Source organism: Pinus tabuliformis, chromosome 4_2 (assembly GCF_031772625.1).
Source record: "Pinus tabuliformis cultivar Carrire ecotype Pingquan chromosome 4_2, CPIR1, whole genome shotgun sequence".
NCBI lineage: Eukaryota > Viridiplantae > Streptophyta > Pinopsida > Pinales > Pinaceae > Pinus > Pinus tabuliformis.
In genome coordinates this window covers 90,301,065-90,320,160 of record NC_142304.1, presented here as the reverse complement: position 1 = coordinate 90,320,160, position 19,096 = coordinate 90,301,065, and the positions used below count along the sequence as shown (strand labels likewise).

General features: G+C 41.7%; 1 protein-coding gene across 1 annotated transcript in view; it reads right to left on the bottom strand.

Annotated features, from left to right (window-relative positions):
• LOC149168400 (uncharacterized) overlaps positions 1-19,096 on the bottom strand; it is a 362,722-nt gene that overhangs the window by 209,722 nt on the left and 133,904 nt on the right. Inside the window, exons 12-14 of the mRNA XM_089428261.1 lie at positions 10,453-10,551; positions 10,202-10,317; positions 9,959-10,077 (exon numbers count right to left, since the gene is read on the bottom strand). Of these exons, the coding sequence (XP_089284387.1) occupies positions 9,959-10,077; positions 10,202-10,317; positions 10,453-10,551 (334 nt within the window). The remainder of the gene's footprint in view (positions 1-9,958; positions 10,078-10,201; positions 10,318-10,452; positions 10,552-19,096) is intronic.

The following is a 19,096-nucleotide window of genomic DNA, read 5'->3' as shown; positions in this document are numbered from 1 at the left end:
TTTGTTGTTGGAGAAGGAAGGGGAGAGCTATGTGGTTTCTACCAAGGAGGGTTTGAGCATTCTAGGCCCTAGTATTGATATGGTATTCATGGTAATGTTAAATTCTTAAAGTAAAAGTGACATTCTCCTTAATCTTCATTTTCATCCTTTTACTTAAATTTTTAACATTACCATGAAATGACTCAGGATGTTTGAGAGTGGTTCCGGCCTCATTGGATTTCATATGGAGAAAGTAGAATTTTAGATTTCATTCAAAATGCAGCAGACTTGTCAATTTTTTAGGATTTCAGGATTGGGAGTTTGTAATGTTTCCAGGTGACACCACTTGCCCAGGCTACCCCTGCCACCAGTAGAGGACGTGGTCTACCTCCTGTAGCTCCTACTTCTAGTTCTTCAGCTTCTAGAGCATAGCAAACTCCACTGCCAACTCCACCAACACCAACATCTACATCTAGAGGGAAAGGGAAAGCTGTGGCATTTTCTCGCAAGAGGGGTAGAGGAAATCAATAGGATTAGACTTTAGTTATTTTCTTATGTGCTTGTAAGTTGTACATGAACAATGAACATTGAATATTCAAGAATCAAGACCAAGCATATCACATTCTAATTTCTAAATAGTAAATTTTGATTCTATTTATTTTTTAAAGTGAACTATGAACTTTGAGAAGTAATTATATTTTAATTTGATTAGATAGGCTGCAACCTGCAATTTAATATGGATAAAAAACTATATTTCGGTATATATATATATATAAAATGTGTCCCCCGTGTCTTGTTTCCAGGTCGTTGTGTTTCGTATTGAATACTCGTATTTACGTGTCCTCCGTGTCTCGTGTCCTCGTGTCATGTGACTTAGCTTAGAAAATATTGATGTATTGTCTCCATGGAGGGTGGAGTCTGAGGAGCCCCTCTTGGAGGAGTCACCTTCATGGTTAGAGCCAGTGGCAGTTGATCCATTAGAGCAGGGGCAGCAAGAGGAGGACTCGGAGTCAGAGGAGCAGCAGCACTCAGAGGAGTAGGAGGAGGAGGAGGACACTACGGGAGCATCGGCATCAACACCATCTGCTATAGATATAGGAGAGCATAGCCCCATACCTAGCACTCATTATTTGACATTAGGTGCAGAGGCAGGGTCAGGGCCTCCTATTACTAGGGGCAAGCCTGGCAAACAACCCATCATGTTTTCCCGTAAAAGGGGGAGAGGGCAGTGATTTCAGATAGATAGTTGCTATTTTTATTTGTTATGCTACATATAACTCATGATGATGAGATACTTTTATATATGTGATGTTATTTTGTATTGGTTCTCCACATTTGAGTCCTTGAATGGACAATTATTAGGGATCAGTAGGATTTGGTATCGCCTTTGATGTATCATTTCTATTTGACATCATATATATTAGTGTTTTCTTCATATTTATGTGCCAATGTGTTTATTTCATGTTGTTATTGCTTTATATGTTTAAAATCTGAAAAAAAATGAATATATTATGCATTTTTTATGCTTGCCGATATTTGCCGATATTTTGCCGATATTTTCGCCGATATTGCCGATAAGATATTTTCTGGACCCTCGCCGATATTTTCCCGATACCGATATTATCAACACTGGTACATACTGCGTCCACTACAACAATTGTACCTATATATCTTGTTGTACATACTGCTTCCACTGTGCTGTAATCGTTACAGTTGTACCTATACATGTTGGTGTACATACTACTTCCACTGCAAAAGTTGTACCTATACATGTTGCTCTACACACTGCTTCCATCGCAACAATTGTACTTATATATGTTGTTGTACATACTGCTTCCACTGCAACAATTGTACCTATATGTGCTACTGTACATATTGCTTCTGTCCCATAATATGTCCAGCATATCATACCCAAACATGGCCCTCCTGTCACCTACACCAACAGTAGCTATGTAACCTTTCAGGACAGCAACAAATTGTAGTATTGATCCTAAACTAGGATCTAACACCCCTGCAAAACATTGTTGAACTGATGATTGCTTCTGCGTTTGTGACATCCCTGGTTAGGGCACGTGTTGCAGCCCTAAACCCTTATGACAGTCCACAAACCAACCCTCAAAGGTTTGCAACATTCCTAGCGAAGCCTCCTCTTTGTCCACGCTGCCTTATGAGGGGCTCGTCCACCTTAACAGCACTCTATGCAGCTCTTTCTATGTGCTAAGGCCTGTGGCCTAGCACTATCAAGAGGCAGTCCCTACGCATGCCCAAACACACCTTCTTCTTCAGCATTTTGTCCCTCTGTTTCTTCGGCCTTCACTACCCAGCAACTCGGCCCTTGAACAGCAACTCAGACTTGTCTCAATAGCCCTCAAACAGTCCTAGGACAGTCTACAAATCAACCCAGCAAACTGTCCTCTTCTTGATCCTCTCTTGCTGCAGCTAAGGCATCTTCATACCACCCTTAGGTAGGGCAACGTAGGGCTTCCTCTAGCTTCAAATTAGGGCCTTCCCTTTGCTGCGGATTAGGGCTCCCTTTAGTTGCGGATTAGGGTTCTTCTAGCTGCAGATTAGGGCCTCATAGATATGCAACCAAATCTCCTACAAGCCTGCAGTTAGGGCTCTTCTAGATGACCCTTCTTTGGGTTGCGTAGAAGGTATCTCCTCTAGACCTCCTCTTCCACCAAAAACCCAAAACAAGTGTAGAATGAGATCACAAGAGATGAGTATAAATGACTTGAAGTCCTCCTTTATTTATACTAAAACGTTGAGCACAAGTGGGGTTTATTTGGTTGTTGGCCGACCTTGATGAATTGTCTTATAGCACAAATAAAAATTCATAACTCCATGAATACTTATCGGAATCAGATGATCTTTAGATCAATCCTACACCTCTCGATGAGAGAGGTCCAAGAAAAATATCAGCTGCCATAAATAAGATGACCCACGTGGAGTTTGGCCCTAGTTGCCAATTTTAACATTGTGAAATGTGTGAATTATCTAGAAGCTCACACAAATCGACTGGGAAATAATCTTAGCCCTTGATTAAGTTTTAATCTTGGTTGTTGGATGTCCAACAAAAGGTTATAAGAGGAGGTCGATGGGTAGATGGAAAACACACACATAGAGATCGATTTCTTTGGGCAGTTTGATTTCTAGAGAGCAGCAGCAATTGTCGAAAGAGTTCGAGCCAGAGAAGGAACCATAGGGGCAAAGGCAATGAGCCCAGAGGAAGATTTTCCAGTTCCGGAGAGTCAGGAAGAGCAAGCCAAGATTTTCTCCAAGAGGCTTCGCAGAGGCAACGCAAAGCCTCAAGTGAGCAATTCAATTTTGCTAGAGGGGAAGTCGTTTTCAGTTCCAAAGGTCGGGAAGAGTTTCCAAAGGGCTGGAGAAGCATTTTCCCAGCCAGGGGCAGGCAGGACGGCTAGATTGGCAGTCAATTCAAGCAACACATGTGGCAGGCAGCCCCAGAGTGACGGAGAGCCTGCGCAGGCCATAGTTTTAAAATTCGGCCAATTTGAAACGGAAACGGCCGAGTTGATCTGTTTCATTGCCCAAAAATGTGACTCGGTGGAGGAAACGGTTCAGTAGGCCGAGTCAGCCATGACTCGGCCGAGTCATGGCTGACTCGGCCAACTCGGCCGTTTCTGTATTGACTCGGCCGAGTCATAACCAGTGGCCTGTAACCCCATCAAAACAGCGATTTGTCATTTTTTTAATGACATTTTGAAGTGTTTGTTGGTTGGTTTGAACTCCAATGTGTTTTATGAATTAGTTAAATGTTATTTGGGGTCCATTTCCCCCTCCCAAACCCTATTTAACACACTCAAATGCTCTCTACTATTGATATGCTATTCAAATTTCATGGTAATGTTAAATTCTTAAAGTAAAAGTGACATTCTCCTTAATCTTCATTTTCATCCTTTTACTTAAATTTTTAACATTACCATGAAATGACTCAAGATGTTTGAGAGTGGTTTCGGCCTCATTGGATTTCATATGGAGAAAGTAGAATTTTAGATTTCATTCAAAATCCAGCAGACTTATCAGTTTTTCAGGACTTCAGGATTGGAGGATTACAATGTTTCCATTGAATTTTGTCATGTATTAGGGTATGGAACTCGTATTTAATCAAGCGCACCATTGAAAATGTCACTCCCGCTCTCGTTTTCGCTCCTGCTCCCAAGTAACACAAAGAAGAGAAACCGTTTGGATCAAAAACGGTTAAATGATCTAGTTTATGTCCAATACAACCTCCGGCTCAGACGAAACCATTTGCTGAACAAAAGACCTGATTCAGATCCCATTGTATTGGAAGACATTGATCCAACATCAGATTGGGTAGTGGAGAGTCGTCCAACAGAGTTTGATCCTGATGAGGATCTTGATTTAGATTTAGATATTGAGACATCAATTGAACTTGAACATGTTGTTCAGTTGAATGCAAATCCCAATCCACCAGCCTCAGTCTCACAGCCAGCGAGGACTCCAGTTGTAGGTGCTTCTGCTCAGCCACGACAGAAGCGCAGCCGCATATCTACTCTATCTCAGCTTGCATCTACTGCAGTTGCACAGCTTGCTAGTGGTACCACTTCTACAGTTGCAATTGGAGATGATGATGATGAGGAGGAGCCATGGGGCCCCCTATCTGACTCTGATGATGATCCAGAGATTGATCGACATGATCTTGGCTCTTCTGGCAGTAGCTACTAGCTAGTAGTTGTAGTACTAGTACTAGAGTCTGGTCACAATTTACTTTTGTTGTAGAGGCCATTTCTAGCCTCCTTGGTTATGTGTTTTTTGTTTTGAGTCTTTGATCATGTATGACAGTTGACTATGTATTGCCATTGGGTACCATTTTGATATAATGGATTGGTTCATGAGCCTACTTTGATCATATGTTGTCTTCCATCTATATTATAATGTTGTGTGTTTGGAAACATGAATGAAAATCTTTAAAATTATGTTTAAAATCTTTAAAATTATGTTTTTTTATAAAAAAAATAAATATTTAATGTATTTTTTACAACGACTGAGTCATTGAAATCGAGCCGGCCGAGTCATTACCGTTTCGGAGTCGGAGTCGGAGTCGGAGTTTTAAAACTATGGCGCAGGCCAAATTGGATGGCTGGCATTTCATAGGCAACCAAGTATCAGGATTGCATGGAGGGAGGGTAATTTCCCTCAGAGAATTTTTGCCAGTATTTCTCTTAGATAGATCCGCTAGATTGGTGATATTTATTGTACTCGGAATTTCATTGCTACTTAATAATATAAAACCCTCCATTGTTGCACCAGTTTTCCCAAGTTGGGTTTTTCCGGGGACTTTAGTCCAAAAATAAGTGTCAAATTTTTTGTGTGTGTGTGTTAGAATTTTGTTAGTTTCCAGTTTATCTTCCACAGTATTTCATTTGTGAAGATTGCATTGTGACTGATTCATTGTTGCTGTAGCAATAAAATGCTTAATTAACAGTGAGAAGAATTAATTCCAGTTGCTGCAATAGAATTTCAGTGGTGAAATTTCCACATACCAACTTCAATTGCCACTGGTTAAGATGAATTGTATTGGCACAACAAGAAAAAAGATCTGAAGCAATAAAACCTCATTCTGATACCACTATACATAACAAGCCAGGTAACCATATTGTCAAATAATCAGTATCCTGATAAAAGATTGGAAGGTAATCATACAATACAAGATATTGTCCATAAAGTATATTTATATAAGTGATTATGTAGAGACACAAACCTACATATAGATGTAATGACCAGTGATTGATATACATATTAGTTTAATATTCAAAACATATACTATATAGATTACAAATTTTCAAGAAGGTTATTGAGCACAGCCTAAATCTTGAGACGCATCAGATAGGTTATCTATTTCACACAGGCATGCTGAGCCACAACTTAGGCAGTATTAGGCTGCACCCAGAGGGAGGATGCCCAGCCATGTTGCAAGCGATCTGTCAAGTGTAGATTGCTTTTTGATGGACAATTCAATAGGTTGGCTGCTGAAGGTATAACACAGTTCTCTAATTATTGGCCATCTAAGCTTTTACTACAATTGGCAGGCATTTAAAATGGGCATGGAAAGGAGGAGAGGGTACCCTTTCCTACCAAAATATCCCCATCACAAGAGAATGAAATGAAATAAATCTGTTATCATTGTCCTGTTAGCACAAATTTCTACACTATTTGTACATAAGAATATCTTTCAAAAATCTGCAGTGTAGTAGTGAAACATCTAGGAAAATATGCTCTTCATGTCACTTCCAAATCTCCCTCTCCATTAGGGCTGGTGCTTCCAACCACAGGGGGCTGTCCCTAGTCTAGTGTGTACTGTTTTCACCAAAAATCTGCAAAATAACATAGAAGAAACAGAAATGCAATGGCTGTTTGACCAACAAGTTAGCAGCCAAACAAGTTTATAAAAATATTTACATTTTAAAAAGTCGAATAACGTCTAGCGTCATATTTTAAATGTACGATAAAATAGATACCAAGTACACTTAAATGGCAAATTTAACCAATGAAAAAGGTTTAGAAACATTTAACTTGCAGAATTAAGGCATCGAACAACCCAGAGAGATAGAATAAATCAAAACCGAGTTTTATTCAACAAAAGCCAAGAAGCTGGCAGCACCAAGATGACAATATAGGTGACAATGATATTCAAACACAATAGAGTAAAAGCCAAAAGAAAGAAGGGAGAAAGAACATGAAAACAAGAGAGAGAGAGAGAGAGTAACGCAGCTGCTAATGAAGACAATTTGATTTGAGACCATAGCCTCCACCTGTATTTAGTATCCCTTCCCCCCTCTAATTCCTCAATGCGCACAAGGGAGAATAGGAGGGCAAACTCCCCAATGATGGAAATCAATACACTTGAGAAAGCATGTAGAGTCAACTCGCCATCCACTGAACTAAACTAGAAGGGAAAATTGAATGAAGTAGCACATGCTTGAGTTTCACTGAAGTATTTTTAGGTTGTCGTGAGATAACAATATCCTCGATCATAATTCATATCTCCCTGAATACTTATTGGAATCGGATGATCTTTAGATCAATCCTACACCTCTTGATGAGAGGGATCCAAGAAAAATATCAGCGGCCATAAATAAGATGAGTCACATGGAGTTTGGCCCTAGCTGCCAATTTTAACAAAAGACCAACTCCAACCTTTCACAAACTCCTCACAAATGCAACGATAGAGCTGTGAGCAAATGTGAGGGGGTTGGGTAACTTTTATAGGCTTCGAAGAGGGTAGATGCATTGAGGAAAACTTTAAACAAAAAAAATTTAGCTTTCAAGTCCGACTTTGCCGCCCTTTTCCACCGCAAACCAGCTCAGCCTGGTTATGATGGACTCAGCTGAGTTGGTGTCCGGCTCAGCCGGTTCGGTAATGGACCGGTTTTTGTACCGAGCCAGCCCGACCAGGGATCCAACTAGGTCGACCAGGCCGTGTCCGATTTAGACTGGCATGGTTTTAAAACATTGGTTTAAAGACAGATACAGCTCTAACCTTCTTCAATCACAAAGAATAAAAGTGAAGAAAATCAGTACAACATGAAAAATAACAAATCAAAGAAACATACAAAGGTGTAATAGAAGACCTGAATGAAGTTGCAATGCTGAAATTTGGGTAGCTTGGAAGGTATTTCTGAGTGGAGAAAACCCACAAAACGGAGGCTTGTGGACAAGATACCCAAGTGTTGGGGTTTTGGACCCAAAGTTATGGGCTTGGAACCCAAGGAAATTAATATTCTATTCTAATTTGTTATTGAGTGGTAAAGTGGGGTTTCTTGAAGGACAAAGAAGAACCCCAAGACACTTAGACAAGAGCTATAAATATAGGCCAAAGGATAGGCCTAGTCACAAGGGAGATGTAACTTCATTTGTGTCAGCAAGAGAGTCCAAGGAGGCCAAGCTTCCAGCAAGGAGCCGAGCATTTGAGTTAGGGATCTGATCTATGGAGGAGTGCCGAAATCCCTTGGAGGAGGGCCATAAGCGCTTTTTGAACAACCAAGACAAGGGTTGCAGCTGCTAAGAGGAGGGTCGAGCCCTCGCAGAGGGTTGGCCAGTCATTTGAGAACAGTCTTAGCCATAATTAGGGCTGGCCACAGAGCTGGGAGGCTGGTCGTGGCCTAGAACAGAAGACAGAGACCTTAAGAAAGCTGGCTGGAGGCTAAAGAAGGGAGGTCGAGGCTGGTTGAAGAGCTGGTCGAGGTTGTCGAGGGTGCTAGAACGGCAGACAAGGAGCTGGCAGAGGCAAGTATGGCTACCCAAGGGCAGATCCAGTGCTAAGAAGGGTGGCTAAGGTCTGTATCAGACTGCACAAAGGTCTGTCATGGTGTATTACCGTTGGCTGTAGGCTCTAGACTCTGGACTGTGCCAGAAGGTGACCACAGGTTGGACAGACGGGGCCAAAGGTTACTGTGAGTAGGCCGAGGCCTACAGGAGGGCAACTAAGGTGTAGCGCAGCTGAACAGAGGTTGCTGAAGTAGGGTGTGTCCAAGCAGAGGCCTGTGGAAGGCCAAAAGAGTGAGCCAAAGGAGCTGGCAGAGGGTGGTAACAGGCAGAACCAGCATACCAAAGGACTGGTAAAAGGGTACTGGAGGTTAACAGTTGGCTGCAAAGGACAGCTGGTCAGTTGCAGTGTACCATCGGCCAAAAGGAGCAAGCCCAGGTGAGTTTAGTATCCTGCTAGTTGGGTTTTGTAGACAGCTGATTGTATTTGTATGTTGGGCAGATGACAAGTCAGGACCTAAAGGAGTTGGCCTCATCCCTAGTTGTATTTGGTCGAAGGATTGACTGTGTATATTAGTATTGTATCAGGGTTTGTAAAGGGCCCTGACCCCTGGTACGGGAGCCCTATGGTTTTCTTATTGATGGAGTCTGGACTAATAAGGAATTTCTTTTTGGGCCATAAAACTTGTGTACTGTTATTGATCTGTTTGTTGTTATATTCCACTGTGCAAAAGTTTAACGTTGGGCATCTCTAGTGTGTTTACGTGCTTTGCTAAGCCATAGACCAGACCTAGGGTGCATGGAAATTCCAGCATGCAATAAAACCAGTGCAGATCAGCCATCAAGAGAACTCAAAAGACCCTCACTGGAAGAAGAACAAAAGCGTCAAGAACTATTTTTGGTCCATCAACAGAACAAATCGAAGGCATTTCTAAGGGCCAAGGAATAAAATGGAGGAAATGTATGAAAATACTGTATTAGGTATGGATCACTCCCTAGTGGGTCCAAAATCAATAGGAATGAGAAAAAGTGGAGGGAAACCTCATAATGAAGTTCTTTGAACACAGAGAAACACTCTCATATTGACGGTCCAAATTTTGACTAAAGCATAAGGGTTTCACCAAAACTGAAAAAGCCAATAATAACTAGGTGCATACTGTAAAAGCTTCTCACAGACCAAAGTAAGTCAGACTCTACAGTTTTGGAGGTTTTTGGCTCTATGGGTTCTTGATGTTCACTCTATTCATGCACAAGCATTTTCACGTTCCCAATGAAATTTAAAAAAGCATTGTTATTATTTCATTCTTTCATATTATAGTACTAACAGTTCATAGTGGATATAAGCCTTTATAGAATTAGTGCTTCTCTTTATTGCAGAGGAATAACAAGAATCAGCTAAATAGAAATTTGAATGTGTCCAAAATATACCACCAGGCAGCTCTGACAACTACAGCTTACAAATTAAAACACAAATTAAAGCAATAAATGATGGGCAAACAACATATGTCACCACCTGCACCAACCGGCAAGCTGCCACAAATCAAATATATATAAAATTCAAACATTAGAACCACTGTACAGAGATCCAGAGAAGAGAAAGTGATTATATTCACTTTAAAAAAATCAGAATAAACACATAACGTGCATCCAAAAGATTTTCATTAGTCAGGCATGCCATAGCATGAACCCTTGGTTTCTTCCAAAAAAACCAGGCAAGTCATATAATTACCTACAACGGCTCCAATGGTCTTCTCTACATTAGGTAAGCTAATCCCTGTGCGGACACCTTCACCACCAACTGTTGGACCCCATGAAAAAGGACCTGCAGTCAAATCAAGAAATGCCCACCTGACAGGTAACAACAGGCACAGTAAATTAAAATTAAACCATAAATGCCAGCTAGCTTGAAACAAAGTGACAAAATATAAAGCACTGGACCACAATCATATGAACCAATAGGTAATCCACTGACCTTTCTTTACCAATCCATGAATCTACAAGGCACTCTGGGTGAAGTCCCAGAATTTTTGATGACTTAAGTTCCTTTCGCAATGTCAGTGCCAAATCAAAGCTTTTTCCATGTAAAAGCTGAGGTTAAATGTAGACATTTTCAGTACTATAAACACTGAGATCCTGAAGATTATGATAACTGGAAAACCCTAGAACCCCTTGCATTCCCTCTTTGTTTGAACTTTAAAAAGCTGTCAAGTCTGTAGACCTTACCTGTTCAGCTTGTCTGTAAACAATTTCACTTGTTGACTTTCCACTGAATGATTTTTCAATATCATTTAGAGCCTCTAAACAAAAATTCACCCACTGAGCCTGCAACATGTGGAATTTGTTACAATATGGCCCCAATAGTTAAACTTATAGGAAGTTGTCCTCATCAGTTGCAAAACAGCAGGTAGTTTTTACAGGTAAAAGATTTCTGTTAATCACATAATTAAGGAAATTTTATTTGAGGGTTAGGCGAAACGAAATCAGAAAAATGAAATAATTGAAACATCCAAGGGAGTCTTAAACAAAGGTTGTTGACAAAAGGCATATTTTTTTACAATCCACGTGGAAAGAGATTAGAATAAATTTATTTAGAGTTTTGCATATTTAGTCTTATTCATATAATACATATATATTTTCAAAGGACACAAAGGAATAGATTTAAATCGAGTTGTCATTATTTGTAGAAACCAGTTTCAATAGACCATTATATTCCAAAATAAAACGCATTTTCATCAATGGGCAAAGCTAGACTTCTGAGAGAAACCTTTATATGTGTGACTTTCCTATACAGAACCACAATAATAGAGTTTGACAGAATATAAATAGAATTTTATGCCAGAGAAAGGAAACCCATGCAGTAAATGACAAAATGTAAGGCATTATAATAGCAGACCTGTGACAGCTCTGCCGGATATTACCTGGATGAGGTTCTAAACTTACCATTGAATCTCAGCATTAAAATTATTGTGCATGTGGAGATCGTAACCATTGCTGGACACAGAATATACCAACACTCAGGCATGTCATACTGCAGCCAAGACTCTGGCGCTACTCAATGCAACCTCTGGAAATTTCATGCACTCAGGAAATTAATGCAAAACTGAAATTTCCCCTTCTTCCTAAAAGGTTCCCCGGATCTTAGCCCCAGAATTTTCAGCCTTTACGACTGCTGTAAGTATAAAACAGCAGCAGAAATATCACAATGATTCACTTCATATAGCCCCAAACTTCCCAACAACTCAAGGAGAAATGATACCAAATAAAGAGATAAGTTCCATTCCCTTCTAGAGCAACTTATCATCCAATAATCAGATCTGAAAATGCACTTTTGCAGCAGTAAACTCGGTCCCTTGTATTGTTCTTTAGATCTCAAATCACTTAACAGTTTTCCTTTTTACTTGTGTCCAATCAGCCAAACAGAAATGGTTGAAAATAGAGAAGGATAAAGAACATATATAGCTGAAATTCAAATCTAAAAATGACACAAGATGTAGACAGCTAAAAACTTCATATATAAGCAAAGAATAAAATACATAACATAGCCTTACCTCAAAGCTGATTTACTCTAGCTCAATCAAGAAGATCCAAGTGCAAGAATTTCTTCAACACAACCTCCAAGGCAAGGTGTCCTCTTCTCTTCTTCACTAATCCACCTGTGCTTTCTCTCAAAATCTTAATCTCCAATCTGCAAGGGATAAACCCCAACCCTAGATCTCCAAGATTCTCCAATGACACCCCAAGAGTGAGAATACAAGTACAATTTGAGATTTAAGAAAGAGAAGAGTGCACTTTCTTCTCTTAGTCACATCTCATCACAAGAGTTAATACAAGTGAGTGAACAAATATATTTGATCATCATCTCCAACATCTACTACACAACAGTAAACCCTAGTCACGAGAAAACTCCAAACCATGATGTTCCCTTTCCCTTCCATAGCTTCTCCTAGGGTTTCCTCATAAACACATGAACCCTAATGAAGTTCTCCAAGAAAACAAATATAAAGAGAAAAATACAAACGACGATGAATAGATAAAGTTCCATAGTAACATGGGTACCGCTCCCAGGCATTGGAGAGCACATAACCCACGCTCCCATGCTCCTAGGAGCTTGGGAGCTGTTAGGAAACTTTCCAAAATCGTCGGGAGCTTCAAAGAGTACTTTGGAGCTTTTCGGGAGCTTCACTACAACATAGTTTGACGTTTCAAGTACCTATTTTGAGCCGATTTTCACTTTTTGGGTACCTATTTTAAGCAGAGAAGGTACCATTTGCTTATTGTCTAAGTGATACATGGGGCTGGACAGCATGGGTTGTGTAAAGCGACAGAGACATGGAGATGTAGCAAAGGTTTCAAGAAAATAATAAAATATAGACAGTTGCTAGTGATTCCTTGTCAACTTCTATTGCAAATCTTGAAGTTCAACAATTGCAAATAAGCCTGTTAGGGTCCAACCCTAACCCCCTTATTTACGTAATAGGGTCGAGTCATAGTTATAGTTAGTTAAAGAGTCAATAAAGCCCCTATTAATAATTGTGGGTGGTTGACCCCCATTTAAAGAAAGGGACCACATTAGTTGCAAACGGGCCATGGTATTAGATAGATGGTATTAAGAGAACCATGGTATTGACCCATGGTATAGCATGTATGAATCCTATATAAAGGATAGAGACTCCCCATTAAGGAGCATCATGTCTTATTTTGTAATCGAGCCCTAATCTATTGGAGGTTGCCCCCTCGAAGAGGCAAGTGAACATTGCTTTCATCTCTGAATAATAAAATACATGTTATTTCTCATTTTATTTTGTGTTCTGGGTTGTGTTTCTTCGTATATTTGGTATTCTGGCATCTTCTCGCAGGTCAAGAGCACAACAAATGGTATCAGAGCGCTTTCCAAGGCCGATGGTATCTCCATTTTTAGCAAAAAAAAAAAAAATTGGCTAGAGACGTGTTTCGGCGTCTTTAAACCACGGAATCTATCGTTGAGCGCATAAACCTGCAGATTTGGGGAGGCATGCACGCAAGAAATACAAGAGGAGGTCACGCTTGTTGGACTCCCTTGTAATCCCTACGGGTAACCCTTCGAGTACTAGCACATTAGACAACCACGCATGGACTGTCTTCCACGTACCCTCTAGGTATATAGGAAGGCCCCTAGGCTCACCTGAAACATCGTCGTAGATAAACTGTTGGCTGTCTTGCTGCTACAGTACACCGAGAACAACACTCGGGGAGATTACTCGCGCGTACGATAGGGTAGTCGGGCAGTACAGCTAAGGGCACAGTTGATCCTCCTTAGTTAGGGTCGAGTCATAGTTATAGTTAGTTAAAGAGTCAATAAAGCCCCTATTAATAATTGTGGGTGGTTGACCCGCATTTAAAGAAAGGGACCACAGTTAGTTGCAAACGGGCCATGGTATTAGATAGATGGTATTAAGAGAACCATGGTACTGACCCATGGTATTGCATGTATGAATCCTATATAAAGGATAGAGACTCCCCATTAAGGAGCATCGTATCTTATTTTGTAATCGAGCCCTAATCTATTGGAGGTTGCCCCCTCGAAGAGGCAAGTGAACATTGCTTTCATCTATGAATAATAAAATACATGTTATTTCTCATTTTATTCTGTGTTCTGGGTTGTGTTTCTTCGTATATTTGGTATTCTGGCATCTTCCCGCAGGTCAAGAGCACAACAAGTGGTATCAGAGCGCTTTCCAAGGTCGATGGTATCTCCATTTTTAGCAACAAAAAAAAAAATTGGCTAGAGACATGTTTCGGCGTCTTTAAACCACGGAATCTATCGTTGAGCGCATAAACCTACAGATTTAGGGAGGCATGCATGCAAGAAATACAAGAGGAGGTCACGCTTGTTCGACTCCCTTGTAATCCCTGTGGGTAACCCTTCGAGTACTAGCGCATTAGACAACCACGCATGGACTGTCTTCCACGTACCCTCTGGGTATATAGGAAGCCCCCTAGGCTCACCTGAAACATTGTCGTACATAAACTGTTGGCCGTCTTGCTGCTACAGTACACCGAGAACAGCACTCGGGGAGATTACTCGCGCGTACGATAGGGTAGTCGGGCAGTACAGCTAAGGGCACAGTTGATCCTCCTTAGTTAGTGCCCTGAAAGATTAGGCCAAGTACTATTGTTGGACCCTTATGTATATTGCGATCTGTAGCACCTCACACTCCTTGAGACCATAGTTCCCTCGTCTCTCTGAAGATCGCCCATTATCTTCTTTGCCAAATCAGATCTACCAGTTGGGTTTCTATCGTCGCCGCAACAATCAGATCCACCATTTCAGCGTCTACCGCCACAGTACCATTCAGATCTAGCAGTTGGGGTTCTGTTGCCGCCGCAATCCAACTCACATTCAGCAATTGAGGGTATCGCAGACAAATCTGACCATTTGTGCAGGGAGGCTTGTGGCTCCTATACCCTTGGCGATTCTCGCAGGACATTGCACAGGATTCACTTTTCTGGAAATTGGCCACTGCAGTATTGATAAGCGAGGAGTAAAACTCCTTTCGAAGTATAAGAAATAACAAACAAACAAACAAACCAAAAAATTGAGGCCCTCCCGGGACGCTTATAAGAGACTTAGCCCATAAGAATCAGGACGACGAGTTGAGCGCGGTGGTACCATTCACTTGTCAGCTTCAATTTTCGAGTGGTCCCAAATTTTTTCAAAGTGAAGACAAGTGACCTGGATCTGTGTATGGTAGAAACCAGAGCTCAAGCCATGGCCAATGAGAAGATCGAGGCCATTGAAAAAAATTTGGGTTGGTTAATGGATCAGATGAAGACATTAACAGACACAGTCACAAAGGGCAAGTCGGCATTACAATCGGAGGCAGATGGTTTTAATGAAGACCTTGAAGGAGAATCTAGCCATCATCTTCACTTCCATGGAAATCACCAACATTCCCACCCTCGACCACCCAAGCTGGACATGTACAAATTTGATGGCTCTAATCCGGCAATATGGGTAGCACAAATGGAACAATATTTCACTCTGAATCACATCGTAGATGATGAAACTAAACTATGTGTGGGAGGCCTTTACTTGGACCAAGAAAGATGGCAATGGTGGCAGTGGCATCAGAAATGCTATCCAAGGACAATTACTTGGCAGGTGTTCGCAAAATCCATTTGTGACCGCTTTGACTGTGAATCTAATTTTTTGGGTTATCTTACTAAGCTCACACACACAGGCATAGTAAATGGCTATATTACAACCTTTGAGACATTGGCCTTCCACACAGCAGGTCTGGGAGATGAATTCTACTTGGAATGTTTTATAAGTGGTCTCAAAGAAGCCATCCAAGCCCACGTCTGGATGCACCACCCAGCCACATGGATGGAAGCTTGCACAAAGGCTATCGAAGTGGAACGTGCTTTAGCAGCCCAGTCACCTCGTCCAAATTTCATAGCCAAGGGATGCCCCACCCAAGCTCAGGGCACTACCCAAACACTTAAGGTTCAAAAGGTGTCCCCCGCAGAAATGGCTGAAAGAAGAAAGCAAGGATTGTGTTACTACTGTGATGACAAATACTCCTCGGGGCATAAATGCAAGGAACCCAAATTCTTTCAAATTGATGCTACTGATCACAGTTCATCTGAGGAAGCCCCACCCTTTGAGGGACCAGAGGAGGAAGATGAGGACAACCAGCAGGACAATGAGCTCCCAGCTACACCAGAAGAACCAATTATCTCGCTCCATGCTTTGGCAAGCATTTCCTCTCCCCAAACTTTCAAAATCAGAGGTTTTATTAAACATCGCTCGGTAGTAGTATTGATTGATAGTGGCAGCACGCATAACTTTATCAGAGAGTCGCAGAAGCTGTTCATTATTTTGTCAGAGCAAATTTCCAGGTCCAGATTGCTGATGGGGGTACAATGAAAGGTGAAGACCGCTGTGAAAATATAAAACTTCAGATGGGAGATTACCACCTAAAGGCCCACATGTTTATCAACATGGGTGGTTGTGACATTGTCTTGGGTGTTGAATGGCTCCGCACACTAGGCCCAATCACAATGGTTTTCCAGGAGTTATATATGAGCTTTAAGGAGAATGACCACACGCATACCCTCCGCGGACTCCAGGCAGGTACTCCTCCTATCATCAGCTCGCATCGAATGGAAAAGTTGTCAAAAAATGACCATCATGGAGTTATCGCCCAATTTAATGCCATCCAAGCCATCGAGCCCACTACTCTTCATATTCATCCTGAGATGCAACAGATCTTAAACAGCCACCCGCAGGTCTTTAAAAAATCTCACGAGCTTCCACCCTCTAGAGGGGAACATGATCATAGCATCACTTTGGTCCTAGGGGCACAACCACCGAATGTGCGCCCATATAGATACCCTTTTGCCCAAAAGAATGAAATTGAAAAAATCATCAAGGAACTCTTGGAAGCCGGTGTCATTCGTCCTAGCATCATTCCTTATTCATCCCCTGTGGTCATGGTGCTCAAGAAAGATGGGGAATGGCGCATGTGTCCAGACTTCAAGGCCCTCAACAAGCTTACGGTCAAAGATAAATTTCCTATCCCAGTTGTTGATGATTTGTTGGATGAACTAAATGGTGCTCAATTCTTTACTAAGCTAGATCTTCGCTCGGGCTATCACCAAATACGCATGAAAGAAGTAGACATTCCCAAGACTGCTTTCCGAACTCATGAAGGCCATTATGAATTCCTGGTCATGCCATTTGGTCTCTGTAATGCCCCATCCACTTTTCAAAGCCTCATGAATCACCTGCTCAAACCATATCTCAGAAAATTTGTCCTCGTTTTCTTTGATGACATTCTCATCTACAGCCTCACCTGGGAAAAACATCTTCAGCATGTAGACCTGCTCTTGCAACTACTCCGGAAGCATAAATTATTTGTCAAATTTTCCAAGTGCTCTTTTGGCATGGAAGAAGTCGAGTATTTGGGCAACATTGTGGGGCATGAAGGTGTCAAGGTGGGTCCCAAAAAGATCCATTCAATGCAAGATTGGCCCCAACCAAAGACGTTGAAGAGTTTGAGAGGATTCTTGGGTCTCACCGGCTTCTATCGCAAATCTGTCCACAATTATGGTTGCATTGCTAGACCCCCCACTCACCTTCTCAAGAAAAATTCATTCCTCTGGATTGATGAAGCACAACAGGTGTTTATGGCTCTCAAACAGGCCATGTGTTCCACTCTCGTATTGGCACTACCCGACTTCACCAAATCTTTTGTGATTGAATGTGATGCGTCAGGTACGGGTATTGGGGTTGTCTTAACACAGGAAGGTCGACCCTTAGCCTTCACCAGCCAACAACTAAGTGGGAAACATCTAGGACAATCTACCTATGAGAAGGAGATGATGGCCATCTTACATGCAGTGGATACTTGGCGACCATACTTATTGGGGCGGCGTTTCCAAATCTGCACAGACCATCAAAGCCTCAAATATTTTTTGGAGCAACAGCTATCCTCACCACAGCAAAATAAATGGCTAGCCAAAATGTTGGGATATGATTATGAGATAATTTACAAGAAAGGGCACGAAAATGTCGTAGCGGATGCTTTATCACACCAATTTGAGGAGGACAGCACCCTGCTAGCAATCTCTCTTCCCATTCCAGATTGGATTGAAGAAGCCCGCAAGGAATGGTTTTCACATCCTTCGCTCTCCCAACTCATTAATAACTTGCGAGCAAATCCTAATTCCACAGTGGGCTACTCTTGGAAGGATGAGATTCTTCACTACAGCGATAGAGTAGTGATATCACCGACATCCACCCTCAAAACGCACATTTTGGCAGAGTTGCACTCATCTCCCACTGTAGGCCATGCAGGCTTTCAAAAGACTTATGCTCGCACTCGTCGTTCCTTCTTTTGGACAGGCATGAAAACCGACATTCTTACTTTTGTAGCTGAATGTGATGTTTGTTAGCGCCACAAAGGAGAAATAGTCAAGTCCCCAGGCACTTCACAACCATTTCCCATCCCTGCCTCAATTTGAACAAATGTTTTTATGGATTTCATTGTTGGTCTTCCGAAGTCAGGCAACAAGTCAGTCATCATGGTGGTTGTGGCTAGACTTTCTAAGTATGCTCATTTTTACACCCTACCCCACCCATTTACCCCCACTTTGGTGGCTCAATCTTTCATGGACCAGATCTTCAAACTGCATGGCATGCCCACTTCCATTGCCTCTGATCGTGACCCACTCTTCACCAGTAACTTTTGGTAGGAACTTTTCAAGCTACAAGGCACCCAACTCCAACTAAGTACTTCCTATCATCCCCAAATTGATGGTCAAACTGAAGCAGTCAACAAATGTCTAGAGACCTACCTCAGGTGCTTCACTTCAGAAAAGCAACATCAATGGGTACAGTGGTTACCTTTAGCTGAATGGTGGTATAATACTAACTATCATGTCGCCACCAAGATGACTCCATATGAAGTAATTTATGGTCAACTCCCCCTTCACCTACTTCTTATATCCCTGGATGCTCTAAGGTGCAAACAGTGGATCAACTCCTACAGAACTGTGCAACCATGCTAGCCCGTCTTAAAGATAATCTCCATCAAGCTCAGAATCGGATGAAGCAACATGCAAACCAACATCGTTCAGAGCGCACATTTCAAGAAGGGGGTCGGGTTTTCTTGAGGCTACAATCAGGTATTCTTGAGGCTACAATCATTGAAGCAAACATCACTCAAAGACAAGGGATGTAGGAAATTATCTCCAAAATTCTACGGGCCTTATCAAATACTTCAGCGCATTGGAGAAGTAGCCTACAAGCTAGCCTTGCCACCCACTGCAAAAATCCATCCCGTCTTGCATGTATCATGCCTCAAAAAAGTGGTGGGGAACA